General features: G+C 46.2%; 1 protein-coding gene across 3 annotated transcripts in view; it reads right to left on the bottom strand.

The window, feature by feature from the left end:
* Positions 1 to 13,189, bottom strand: part of RGS20 (regulator of G protein signaling 20) — a 68,401-nt gene that overhangs the window by 1,680 nt on the left and 53,532 nt on the right. For all 3 annotated transcript variants that reach the window (XM_085022383.1, XM_085022382.1, XM_001927277.6), the window contains 3 exons: positions 12,966 to 13,114; positions 9,514 to 9,600; positions 2,712 to 2,946 (listed from right to left, as the gene is read on the bottom strand). In XM_085022383.1, the coding sequence (XP_084878509.1) occupies positions 2,712 to 2,946; positions 9,514 to 9,600; positions 12,966 to 13,114 (471 nt within the window). The remainder of the gene's footprint in view (positions 1 to 2,711; positions 2,947 to 9,513; positions 9,601 to 12,965; positions 13,115 to 13,189) is intronic.

A 13,189-nucleotide genomic window follows, 5' to 3' on the forward strand; every position in this document is an offset into this window, starting at 1 on the left:
GCTCCTGGCTTCGGTCAGCCAGGACCCACCCAGGCCCCGGGCCCGGTCAACATCACGAGCCCCGACTTAGCTCCCGGCTTTGTCACTGTTTAGTTGCGGCGCCGCCCGCACCAGCGAACTCCTCCCGGTCCAGCGGGGTGACAGGGGAGGAAGCTGGGGAGGGGTTGACGCCAACGTCCTTAGAGCGGCGGCTTCAGGTAAGTCCGCGCCGAGGCTCGCTCCGCTCTCGGGGCGGGGCTCATCACCGGCCAGAGCAGCCCTCTGGGCGGGCTCTTCTCCCGGGACCTGGGACTGCAGAGCATAGCCAACCCCAGGCTGAGCTCACGTCTCTCCTGAGTCAGATGGAAGCTTGGCTGGACCATCTCTGCACCGACGGCAGGATGATGTGCAATGCGCCTGCTGCTGCTTAATGTAAAACTGAAACTGTCTCCAAATCACTGACAAGGTCTTCCGTGACCGTCCTCCCAGGTGCATGAATCCGCCTTCTCGGAAAGGCCCTGCGCTGCCCTCCTGCTCACCCCCGGCTCACTGGGAATGGACTCCCCGCACCTCCGGATCGCTCCTCTGCAGCTCAGAACCCTTTATTCCCAGCAGGTTCAGCACCCTGCTCAGCCTTCATTCTCCCTCTGGCTCTCCGTTCAGTTGCAAACTCCTGCTGATCCCAGATCTTTATTTATTTTTATTTTTTGGCTGTGCCAGTGGCATGTGAAAGTTCCCTGGGCCAGGGACTGAACCCAAGCTACAGCAGTGACAACTCCAGAGCCTTAACTGCTGAGCCACCAGGGAACTCCAGTTGTATAATGCTTTGAAAGACAGTCATGAAAACTCGTGCATTAAAAAATAAAATGGAGGAGTTCCCATCGTGGCTCAGTGGTTAACGAATCCGACTAGGAACCATGACGTTGTGGATTCGATCCCTGGCTTCGATCAGTGGGTTAAGGATCATCCGCTGCCATGAGCTGTGGTGTAGGTCACAGGCGAGGCTCGGATCCAGTGTTGCTGCGGCTCTGGCGTAGGCCAGCAGCTACAGCTCTGATTAGACCCCTAGCCTGGGAACCTCCATATGCCGTGGGTGCAGCCGTACAAAAGGCAAAAAGACAAAAAATAAAATAAAAATAAAAAGGAAAGTCAAGACAAAAAAACCCAAAAAAAACAGTGGGATCGGATGTTTCTGTGGCAGCACAGGTTCCATCCCTGGCCCACACAGTAGGTCAAGGATCCAGCATTGTCTGTGGTATAGGTTGCAGCTGTGGCATGGGTCTGACCCCTGGTCAGAGAGCTTCCATATGCTGTGGGTGCAGCCAAAAAAAAAAAAAAAAAAAAAAAAAAAAAAAAAAAAAAAAAAAAAAAAAAAAGTGGAAGCCATAAATTAAAGGACAAAAATTCTCTTGGTTTTTGTTTACTGAAGTGGAAAGAACTTTCTGAACTTAATATTTGCACATCTGTCAGCTGTGAGTATCTTCAACTTAACACAAACGTAAGTGAGCAAAGCCGAGGCCCCCTGCCCTTCTCCCAAGCTCACCACCCTGCTCTCTGCCCAAAGCAGATGTGCAGTCATTTCAGACTCGGAAGTTACTTCAGGTCAAGGCCATGCTCTGAGTTTCTCTTCAGCTGGCCTGGTGAGGCCCTCGTTGTGCCTGGGCTGGACTACTGAATTTGGTTTCTCCAGCCTCTGCCTCTTCTTTTCCTAATCTACTCTGCAGCCACATTGGTCTTCAAAAACCCACGTGTGATGATAGTGCCAAGCTCCAAGCTAAATCAAGGGCTTTCCAGGATAAACCTCAGAAGACCCCAGCATGGTCCCCAACATCTCCCTAGGCTCTCAGACCACCCTCTGTTCCTAAACTGCCCTGCTGCTGCCTGCCACCAGCCCCAGTTTTCAGCTACCCAACTGCAGACACGCTGACTGTCCTGTGACCGATGCTTTTATCCTTGGCCGTCTGGTCCTGCCTGGCATAGCCTTCATTCCCTGTGTTTTGGGTGATCTCCTCATCGTCCTTGCTCCACTGATGGCCTCTCATGGTGCCTCCTCCTTGCCCCCCTGGGTGCTGGCCCATTCCACTGCCTATTTGGACCCCGAGGTGTCCCACCCAGGCTCCGTGTCTGCTGCCCATTGTCTGTGAGCTTCCTGACAGGGGAGGTCCTGTCTTAATAGCTTCATATCCTACAGGCACGTGTAGCAAACAACGAAGGGGCACTGGAACTACAAGGTGCTTTGGTTTGAGACCAACTAATCCTCCTAGATTTCAGATTTGGAGGAACGAAAACGGAGATGGAAACTTGGTTATTTCCCTCATTTCATCATTTCTCTGATTTAACCAAGGGATACTTCAGGGCAAACTTCCGAAACAGCAGTATCATATTAATGATGCTGTTACCGTCCCAAGTCAGGATACCTGCACGTGAGATTTGGCGCAGAATAAAGGGATAATTTTGTTTAAAGGGATGCTTCTGGGGTGTGGTATTTCAAAACCATGTTTACGGCAAAATGCATAGACGCCTACTTCTGGAGAATCTGATCAAAGTTATGGACACGTTTTTCTAGGAAAATGCACACAATCTTTCACAGATTTTCGGGGGCACTTGGCATCTATTGCTGGGACCCAAGGCATCTGAACACTATGAATGGAGGGGTGGGGTCGTTTTCCCTATTTTGGAGCAGCAGTGATGGGGCCGGGTGACCAGACCCGGCCTCCTGGGGGCAAACGTACCTCTTTGGGAGAAAGGATGGAAATGTAGTCTTCGTATATTATCCTGGCTTTCTCTTCAATAATGGTTTTGTTCGCCTCCTTTTTCAGTTCCTCACAGGCCATCCAGAAGAGCAGGTTTTCCTCGCTGAACTCCGTGCGGAGAAACTCCCGGAAGGCATTCCTGCCGGCGGCCGTGAGCATGAGCTGCTCGAAGGACCGGGCCCAGGCGCTGGCCTCCTCCAGCGTGGGACTCGGGCTGCGTGGGGCAGAAGGAAGGGCCGGGGGCTGAGTTATTGGAGGCTGAGGTGCGTTTCGTCCCTAGAAACACGTCTTTGTCCCTCTGAGATGGAGAATGTGCACTTGGGCCCCTCAGGCAGAGTGCTCTTCTCGTCCTGGGGCCTCTGGCACAAACAAGCCTGGCGCTTTCCGACTGGCTTGCTGGACGGCGCAGCCACTGCCAAAGGCCTTGCAAACCTGGTCGCTAGAAAGAGCTGCTAAGAACACGATTGTGTACATTTAGGCACATCCTGGCGACCGTTTTATTTTGATTTTTCAGTCTTTTGTCTTTTTAGGGCTGCACCCATGGCATACGGAGGTCCCCAGGCTAGGAGTCTAGCTGCCGGCCTACACCACAGCCACAGCAATGCCAGATCCTTAACCCACTGAGCGAGGCCAGGGATTGAACCCGCGTCCTCATGGATCCTAGTTGGGTTCGTTAACTGCGAGTCACGACAGGAACTCCCTGGCGACCACTTTAAATTATAAAAGTTTAGGGGTTCCTGTTGTGGCTTAGTAGTAACAAACCCGACTAGGATCTGTGAGGATGTGGGCTCCATCCTAGGCCTCACTCAGCGGGTTAAGGATCCAGTGCTGCCGTGAACTGTGGTGTAGGTTGCAGGTGTGGCTCAGATCCAGCGTTGCTGTGGCTGCAGTGTAGGCCAGCAGGCACAGTTCCTATTGACCCCTAGCCTGAGAATTTCCATAAGCCGTGGGTGTGGCCCTAAAGAGCCAAAAAAAAAAAAAAAAAAAAAAAAAAAAAATCCTGCAACTGTTCCACCAAAAAATTCCCAGACCCAGGGTCAGACCTGACCAACTGCTTCCAGAACAGCCGTGGCCAGTGTCTGCTCAGGGATCTTAAAAATTCAAAAGGGAATTTTAAAGCAAAAGAGAAAAGAAGGTAAATTATGGAATTGCAAGTTATGAAGGGTGATGAGGACATGAACACTTAGGAATTCACCATCTGCCATGAGACCCAGGCCACAGCCACCACCCCACCTCCCTTGGTGCCAGGGCCACGCGCTGCTCTCCAGATGCCCCCTCCATCCCTGTTGGAACCGCTCTCCTTGATTTGGGGCTTACCCTGTTGTAGTTTATTTTTACTTATGTTCTAATTGTATTGAGGTCAGAAAACACAATCTGTTTAACAATGATTTTTATTTTTTCTTTTGTCTTACCTTTTTCCCATAATTTTTAAGCTACATCCTTGAAGAATGTATTCTTTTAAAAAATTTTATTATAGTTGGTTTATGATGTGCAAATTTCTTCTGTAAAGCAAAGTAACCCAGTCATATATACATATATACACATTCTTACATATATATCCAGTTCGCATCTATTAACCCCAAACTCCCAGTCCATCCCCCTTCCACCCCTTCTCCCTCCGGCTTGGCAACCACAGTCCTGTTTTCCATGTCTGAGTCTGTTTCTGTTCTGTATACAGGTTCATTTGTGCCATATTTTAGATCCCACATATGTGATATCACGTGGTATTTGTCTTTCTCTGTCTGACTTACTTCACTTAGTATGAGAATCTCTAGTTGTATCCCTGTTCCTGCAAATGGCATTATTTTGTTCTTTTTTATGGCTGAATAATATTCCATTGTGTATATATGTACCACATCTTCTTTATCCATCCATCTGTTGATGGACATTTGGGTTGCTTCCATGTCTTAGCTGTTGTGACTAGTGCTGCATGTATCCTGAGGAATGAAGAATGTATTCTTTAGGGTTTTTTTTTTTTTTCTTTATAAAAGTGGCTTACTGTATTATGTCTTCTGCAACTTGCTTTTTTCACCCAATGCTAAGTGTCCAGGTGTCGCCCTGGCTGCTATATGTGGCCAGAGTTCCTGGGTAGGACTCATCTCTAATTCTGCGTTCCTGGGCTATCCTCTTCCGGCTCTGGTATCACAGTTACGGAGTCTCTTAGACATCTGGGCAGTTTTTCAAGACTCATATAACCTTGCAATGATCAATTCCTGAAATGCTTTGTGGAACTAATCTGCAAAACCAATTGCAGCCAGTGTTTATTTTGCAGGAAGCTGCTGAGGAGTGAACTGTGTCTCCTAAAAAAGCTATGTGGGGCATTTTGTTGTGGCTCAGCAGACAATCTGACTAGTATTCATGAGGATGTAGGTTCGATCCCTGGCCTCACTCAGTGGGTTGAGGATCCTGTGTTGCTGGGGCTGTGGTGTAGGTGGGCAGCTACAGTTCCGAGTCGACCCCTAGCCTGGGAACCTCCATGTGCTGCAAGTACGGCCCTAAAAAGACAAAAGACTTAAAAAAAAAAAAAAAAAAAAGCTAAGCAGAAGTTGAGCCCTCAGCACCTCAGGCTGTAACCTCATTTGGAAACAGGATCTTTGCAAATTTAACCAAGTTAGGAGGTCATGGGGGTGGTAATCCCCTATAACTGATGTCCTTTTTATAAAGGGGAGTTTGGACACAGAGACAGACACATGCAGAGGGAAGACGTCACATGGCGGGCTCGGTGCCTCTACAAGCCAAGGGACGCCAAGGATTGCTGGACACTCCCAGGGAAGCTTGCAGAGGCAAGGAAGGCTTCTCCCCCAGAGCTGTCAGAGAACATGGCCCTGCTGACACCTGGATTTGGGGCTTCTTGCCTCAAAAATTAATATATAAATGATTTAAGAAAAAAATAATACAGGAGTTCCCGTTGTGGCTCGGTGGTTAACGAATCCAACTAGGAACCATGAGGTTGTAGGTTCGATCTCTGCCCTTGCTCAGGGGGTTAAGGATCTGGTGTTGCTGTGAGTTGTGGTGTGGGTTGCAGACGCGGCTTGGATCCTGCGTTGCTGTGGCTGTGGCATAGGCCGGTGGCTACAGCTCCGATTTGACCCCCTAGCCTGGGAACCTCCATATGCCACGGAAGCGGCCCAAGAAATGGCAAAAAGACAAAAAAACAAACAAAAAAAAAAAAAAAAAAAAAAAAACAGAGGGATCCCACGTACTCTCTGCCTGTCTCCCCTGTGGTAAGCCACATCTTGCAAAATGATAGGACAATGTCACAGTCCTCCTGGGAAAAAAAAAAATTATATATAAATTTCTTATTTATTTTGCTTTTAAGGGCTGCATCCATGGCACATGGAGGTTCCCAGGCTAGGGGTCCAATGGGAGCTACAGCTGCCGGCCCACACTACAGCCACAGCCACAGCCACAGCCACTCTGGATCTGAAGCACGTCTATGACCTACACCACAGCACACGGCAACACCAGACCTTTGAGCGAGGCCAGGGGTTAAACCCACATCCTCACAGATTCTAGCCGGATTCATTTCCACCGCCCCACAACGGGAGCATATTTGCTCATTTTTGTGATTCTGTGTTGAATTGGTTTAAATATTTCAGAGACCATTAGTTTATATTTTATATCAGATAATTCTAACAGCTGAAGTCCTGTGAGCTCTAAATCCAAGTGTGGTTTCTACTAGTTCTCACTTGTGGTAGGTTCTCTTCTTCTGATTTTGTAATTTTTGGTTGGTTTTCATCTTTAGGAAACTGAGAGTCCAAGCTGACGATACTTCCTTTCCTCCAGAGAGGACGTATGTTCGCTCCTTACTGTCAGGGGACCACTTCCGCCGCTTCCATGGCTCAGGGCTTTCAGCCCTTGCCCCCCCTCGTAAGCCACCCCTTACCCTGCACTGGCCCTTCAAGGAAACCCTTCTGTCCGGTGCTTAGCAGTCACTGCTCAGGGCTGCTTGTTTTGCAGATACCTTGTCCCTTTCCTTACTGCCTCTGAGCCCAAACATGTAGGCCTGGGCAGGATCCATTCTGCTTCAGAGGGGGCCCTCTGATGACCCACTCTCACAGCCAAAGGCTCTCCGTTCACTTTGGGGATGAAGGGTCTACAACCAAGGTGCTGGCGCCCACAAACGTGTCCTAGTTGTATGATGATGGTAGAAGACACTCTGCCATATACAAACTCACAGTGTGAATTCTGTGTCCTTTTCTTGAAATCATATCTTGAAGATGGATTACACCTGACCCAGCAGTGAAACATCCATGAAAAGCGGGAGCACCAGAGAGAGGGGGTCGTAAAAGAGGGTAGCCTGCTGAGTCAACAGTGAGGCAAAGATGGCTAAACATCATTACAAGATTAGTTTCAAAGTTAGATCTGGTGGGTATGGTGGGTCCCATGTGAGTACAGACGTGTGGGAAGAAACAGGAAGTTTCCCTGAGGATAATATGCGAAAAACTGTTGACGGCTGGGGATGGGGATGAGGTCCGGGTAGGAGGACAACTGTGCTTTTATCGTAAAACTTTTGTATTGTTTGATTTCTGTTTTTATAGTGGGTATTTACATTTTTCATCACGAAGATTATTCTGCATGAAAACATCAATATCTACCATAACTTGGAAAATTAATTTTGAAAGAAATATTTTAAAAGATGTTTAAATGGTAATTCACAGTAATCTACATAAACATCCTGAATTCTTTTTAGAAAGGTTACTTAGGCTTAGAAAAGTATGATAAATTATGTTCCTTAAAATGGAGATTTAAAAGATACCTTTTTATTCCTTCGAATTTAAGAAATATGTATTAAAGAGTAACTTCGAAAAAGTTAAGGGTACTCAGGAGCACATTAAAAAGCGAGAACAGATCTACTTCCAATTCCTGGTTGAGTGACACAGACTCAAAATGCTCCAAAACCCAACACAATTCTATTTTCCAGAAACATACAAAATACTACCCCAAATTAAAAAAAAAAAAACAGGCAAAGATACGTGAGGCAGATGCAAATAAGAATAAAATTAACATCAAATAGAACGGGAAGAGGGAGTTCTGGTCGTGGCTCAGTGGTTATCAAACCCAACTGGTGACCATGAGGTTGCAGGTTCGACCCCTGGCCTCCCTCAGTGGGTTAAGGATCCAGCGTTGCCGAGAGCGTGGTGTAGGTCACAGACACAGCTCGGATGCTGCGTTGCTGTGGCTCTGGTGTAGACCGGAGGCTACAGGTCTGATTGGACCCCTGGTCTGGGAACCTCCATATGCGGCAGGTGTGGCCCTAAAAAAAAACAAACAAACAACTGGAAGCAAAGGGGGTCAGATTGGAGAAAGTCATTTTATATCACTGGACATGACCGAGAACGAACAGTGGCCAATATACACCTGCAACCCTTCCCTCTCATCTCTCTTCTCAGTGCTTCACGGTTCCTCAGTGTCCACTACAACCTTCTTTGGCTGAATCACAACAAACTATTATCATCCCCGTTTTACTTGGAGGCAGACAGAGGCAGAATGTGCCTGCTAAGTGCCCGTGGCAGATGGTGGATGCAAACAGATGTGAGCTTTCAGGCTCCAGAAGGACCCAGAGCTGCAAGAAGTAAGATAAAAGCTGTGCTGAACAGACTCATGAACTGTGGAAGATTTTAATACCCAGACCTCAATGTTTGGGTAAGAATAAATAAAGAATGAAGAAAATATCCTCAGTACACTTTTAGGTTTCTTGTTTTTTCCCCCTTCGAAAATAAGCAATTCAGGATTTCCCGTCATGGCGCTGTGGTTAACGAATCCGACTAGGAACCATGAGGTTGCAGGTTCGATCCCTGGCCTTGCTCAGTGGGTTAAGGATCCGGCGTTGCCGTGAGCTGTGGTGTAGGTTGCAGACTTGGCTTGGATCCCGAGTTGCTGTGGCTCTGGGCGTAGGCAGGTGGCTACAGCTCCAATTCGATCCCTAGCCTGGGAACCTCCATATGCCACGGGTGTGGCCCTAGAAATGGCAAAAAGACAAAAAAAAAAAAAAAAAAAGGAAGAAAGAAAATAAGTTCAGTACAAGATCTATTTAAACAATGTTTTTACTATATTTGTCCAGTATCTGCAATTATATAGACATAATACAAAGAAGAGGTATAAGAATAGGTAAGTGAAAATGAATCCATTGACAATACAGGAAGGAAAAAAGACAGTTTTGAAATCTGGCATTATGGAAAGTAATTTGTATTTTTCCCAACTTTGTTTTCAAAATGCATAAAAATAGTACATTAGCTAAAGTACCAATTTATAGTTGAGAAAAAAATAGACTTAAAATCATCTTGAAAACTCAACTTGTGTGTCATTATGTTGTTTGATTTTAAAAAGGACATCACATAAAAATACAATGATGTCATCTGTTTTGCCAAGAGGCATCAATTTATATTTGCAATTAACAGGCAAGAGATGAATAATGGAACTGATCTCTCTCCTGGCCACACAGTGAATTCAAAAGAACTCTACAGAGTGAAAATGTGATGCCACATTAGGATTTGATAGGATAAAACTGCAGTTAGAGAAACTGTGAAACTCTGTGTTCTATTGAAACATATAATGCCAAAAAAAAAAAAAAAATCAGGTCAGGAATTCTGAGATGATGGGTGTTCACTAAATTTATCGTGGGCATAATTTCATGGTGGATGTAAGTCAGGTCATTGTCCTCCGCACCTTAAATTTACATGGTGCTGGACGTCAATTATATCTCAATAGAGCTGGTAGAAAAAAATAGTAAGGTTGGCATTTCTGTCCATTTACTGAGCTCAACAATGTGAGAGTCTACCTTTCTTCACAGGTGGGAAGATCCGCCCTTCTGAGTTCATAGGAAGCCGGCCGGAGCCTCTGTTCCTCTTGGCTTCTAACGGTGAGGCTGCGTGAAACAGGACACATGTGTCAGTGGAGATCATTCTGCATCAAGGAGGGTGTTTTCACAAGGACTTCAGGGAACTCAGCTTAGCAAGTAGAATTTCTTTCGTGGAGTTCCTGTTGTGGCTCAGTGGTAACAAAGCCGAATAGCATTCATGAGGATGCGGGTTCAATCTCTGGCCTCGCTCAGTGGGTTAAGGATCCAGGGTTGCCCTGAGCTGTGGTGGAGGTCGAAGATGCAGCTTGGATCACGCATTGGTGTGGCTATGGCTGCAGCTCCAATGTGACCCCTAGCCTGAGAACTTCCACATGGTGTGGGTGCGACCCTAAGAAGCAAAAAAAAAAAAAAAAAAAAAAGTAAGAAAAAAATTATTTCGGGAGTTCCCGTCATGGTTCAGCAGTTAATGAACCCAACTAGGATCTAGGATCCTGGAGGATGCAGGTTTGATCCCTGGCCTCGCTCAGTGCCTTAAGGATCCGACGTTGCCGTGAGCTTTGGTGTAGGTCAAAGACTCGGCTCGGATCCCGCATTGCTGTGGCTGTGGCTGTGGCGTAGGCCAGCGGCTAAAGCTCTGATCGGATCCCTAGCCTGGGAACCTCCATTGCTGTGGATGCAGCCCTAAAATGGAAGAAAAAAAAAGAATATTTCTTTCCTTTTTTTTTTTTTTTTTTTTTGTCTTTTTGCTATTTCTTGGGCCGCTCCTGCGGCATATGGAGGTTCCCAGGCTAGGGGTTGAATCGGAGCTGCAGCTGCCCGCCTACGCCAGAGCCACAGCCACAGCAATGCGGGATCCGAGCCGAGTCTTTGACCTACACCACAGCTCACGGCAACGTCAGATCCTTAACCCACTGAGGGAGGCCAGAGATCGAACCTGCAACCTCATGGTTCCTAGTCAGATTCGTTAACCACTGTGCCATGATGGGAACTCCTTTCTTTTCTTGAAAAGAATGACACTGCATTGTTTTTTTAAGAAAACCAAGTGTTCGCAAAATAAATTCTATTTATAATGCTGTGGTCTATGCTAATTGAAAGTTTACACTGAGAATAATAATTTTCATAAAACATGTCCATGAGGAAGTAGTAAAAAGGTAAGGTTTTCAGGAATTTGGGGTTTCATTTCCCACCCCTTGCAAAAGGTATGCATTCTCCAGACATTGTTTTCCAGTGAAAATGGAGGTTTTACATATTTACAGGCACACACACAAAAGTATGAGAGAAAACCAGGAAAGCGTACCAGCAAAACCTCTATGATATCTCTCTCTTTTTTAAATTAATTTATTTTTATTTTTTTATTATTATTTTTTAAAATTACTCAAATGAATTTATCACATCTGTAGTTGTATAATGATCATAACAATCCAGTTTCACAGGATTTCCATCCCATAACCCAAGCACATCCCCCCCATCCCCCAAACTGTCTCCTCTGGAGACCATAAGTTTTTCAATGTCTGTGTATGATATCTCTCAAGAGTTGGTTTCCTCTTACACCTTGTGTGCCTTTCTTTGTAAATTTATTCCAAGTATTTTTGTGGTTGTATAAGTGGAATTTTTACTTCCATCTCATCTTCTAACTTCTAACTTTATTTGTACTTATGAAGGCCATTAATTTCTTTTTTTTATAAGAACTTTTTTTTTTTTGTCTTTTTAGGGCCACACCCATAGCAAGGGCTATTAATTTCTTAATAGCTTTATTGAACCATCATTTACACATCATTAAGTTACCTGTTTAAAGTGAGCCATTCAGTGGTTTCTAGCAAAATCACAAGGTTGTACAACCCTCGCTATGAATTTCAGAACGTTTTCATCACCCCGAGAAGTCCCATACCAGAGCTCTCTTGAGGCACAATAGGTTGGGGATCCAGTATTATCACTGCAGGGGCTTGGGTCACGGCTGTGGTGAGGGTTCGATCCCAGGCCCAGGAACTTCAACGTGTTGCAGGTGTGGCCAAAATAAAAAAGAAGCCCCCCACACCTGCGGCAGTCACCCCTCATTATACGCTATCTCCCGAGTATCCCAGGCCTTGACATACACTAACCCACTTCCTGTCTCTATAGATATGTCTATTCTTTTTTAAATAACTGAAATTTTTTTTTTTTTTTTTGTCTTTTTAGGGCCTCACTAGCGGCATGTGGAGGTTCCCAGGCTAGGGGTCTAAGCAGAGCTGTTGCTGCCGGCCTAAGCCAAAGCCACAGCAACGCCGGATCCTTAACCCACTGAGCGAGGCCAAGGATCGAACCTGCAACCTCACGGATCCTAGTTGGATTCATTTCCGCTGCACCACGACGGAAACTCCAGAATCTTTGAATTATATACTGCTTTACAATTTTCACTGGAGGGTGGGCTCTTAATCCCACTGGCAGCCAAGACTAAACGACTTCATAATTTAATTGCCTAAAACTATGCACACATTTGGTTGGCACCAAGCACATTTCATAGCCAAGATTTCAGAAAGCCACCCCAACGGTCCTGTGATTTTGGGGTGTAAGTCACAGACATTTCTCCAGACTTTCAACAGTGAGGCAAATGGTCAAGCCCTGGCTCTCTCTTTTTTTTTTTTTTTTTTTGTCTTTTTAGGGCCACACCCATGGCATATGGAGGTTTCCAGGCTATGGGTCAAATTGGAGCTGTAGCCACTGGCCCTACACCACAGCCACACACCATATCCGAGCTGCGTCTGTGACCCACACCACAGCTCACGGCAATGCTGGAGTCTGAACCCACTGAGTGAGGCCAGGGATTGAACCAGCAACCTCATGGGTCCTAATTGGATTCGTTTCCGCTGCATAACGACAGGAACTCCTCTATCTCTTTTTTTAAGCAATGATTGTGACTCTTCTCCTATTAGTAAGTTAGCTTATATCTTTAGGTTTTTTCTCTGTCAAGCATATATTTTGGCATCTTTATTAAAAAATAAAATTAACAAAACAGCAGCAGCAGAAGATAAAATCCTGGCTCCTTCCCCATCATCCTAAACTTTAAGACTCAGATTAAATTCTAAGTCCTTCACAAAGTCTTCATCACCAACTCGGGCCTCAAGGCACTCCTTTTTGACCATCCATTGTGCCCAAATATTAATATTCGATCACCAGCTGCCTTAGATGGTTCTTCAGTTCCTTGACATGTGTTAGCCTGCTTTCAGGGATTTGACTATTAGCCTCCCCAGAGCTAGGATGCAGCCTCTTCCTGTTTTTTACATTTTTTAATTTTGTTTTTGTTTTTATCGATATTGGCCTTCACAGAACCCAAATCAGAGTCGGGCATACAGCAGTTTGCTCAAAAAGCACTTGTGGCATTCATCACAGGCTGGCGCTTCGGGGGTACCCTTTGCCAACCGGGAGAGCATTCATAAAAAAGCTGCAAACCTTACCACGAACAGCTACAGCAGCAGCACCAGCAGAAGCAGCAGGCATTGGAGCCCCGGCTCCCCCCGCGGGGCTGGCCTGGGCCCGGGGATGAGGGCTTTGCGGATGCGGCCATCTGCCGCTTCCGCATCTCCATCCGCTCCGACCCCATCGGCTGCACGAGGGAAAGAAAAGGGGGCAGAGTTAGCGCCACGAAAGGCCCAGAGTCCGTCTTAGGCTCTCTATATTT

The sequence above is a fragment of the Sus scrofa genome, chromosome 4, assembly GCF_054392235.1.
Source record: "Sus scrofa isolate SSC_HxYL_T2T_F1_AM1 chromosome 4, Sscrofa_HxYL_maternal_Yorkshire_Landrace_v2.0, whole genome shotgun sequence".
In the NCBI taxonomy this organism is placed as follows: Eukaryota; Metazoa; Chordata; class Mammalia; order Artiodactyla; family Suidae; genus Sus; species Sus scrofa.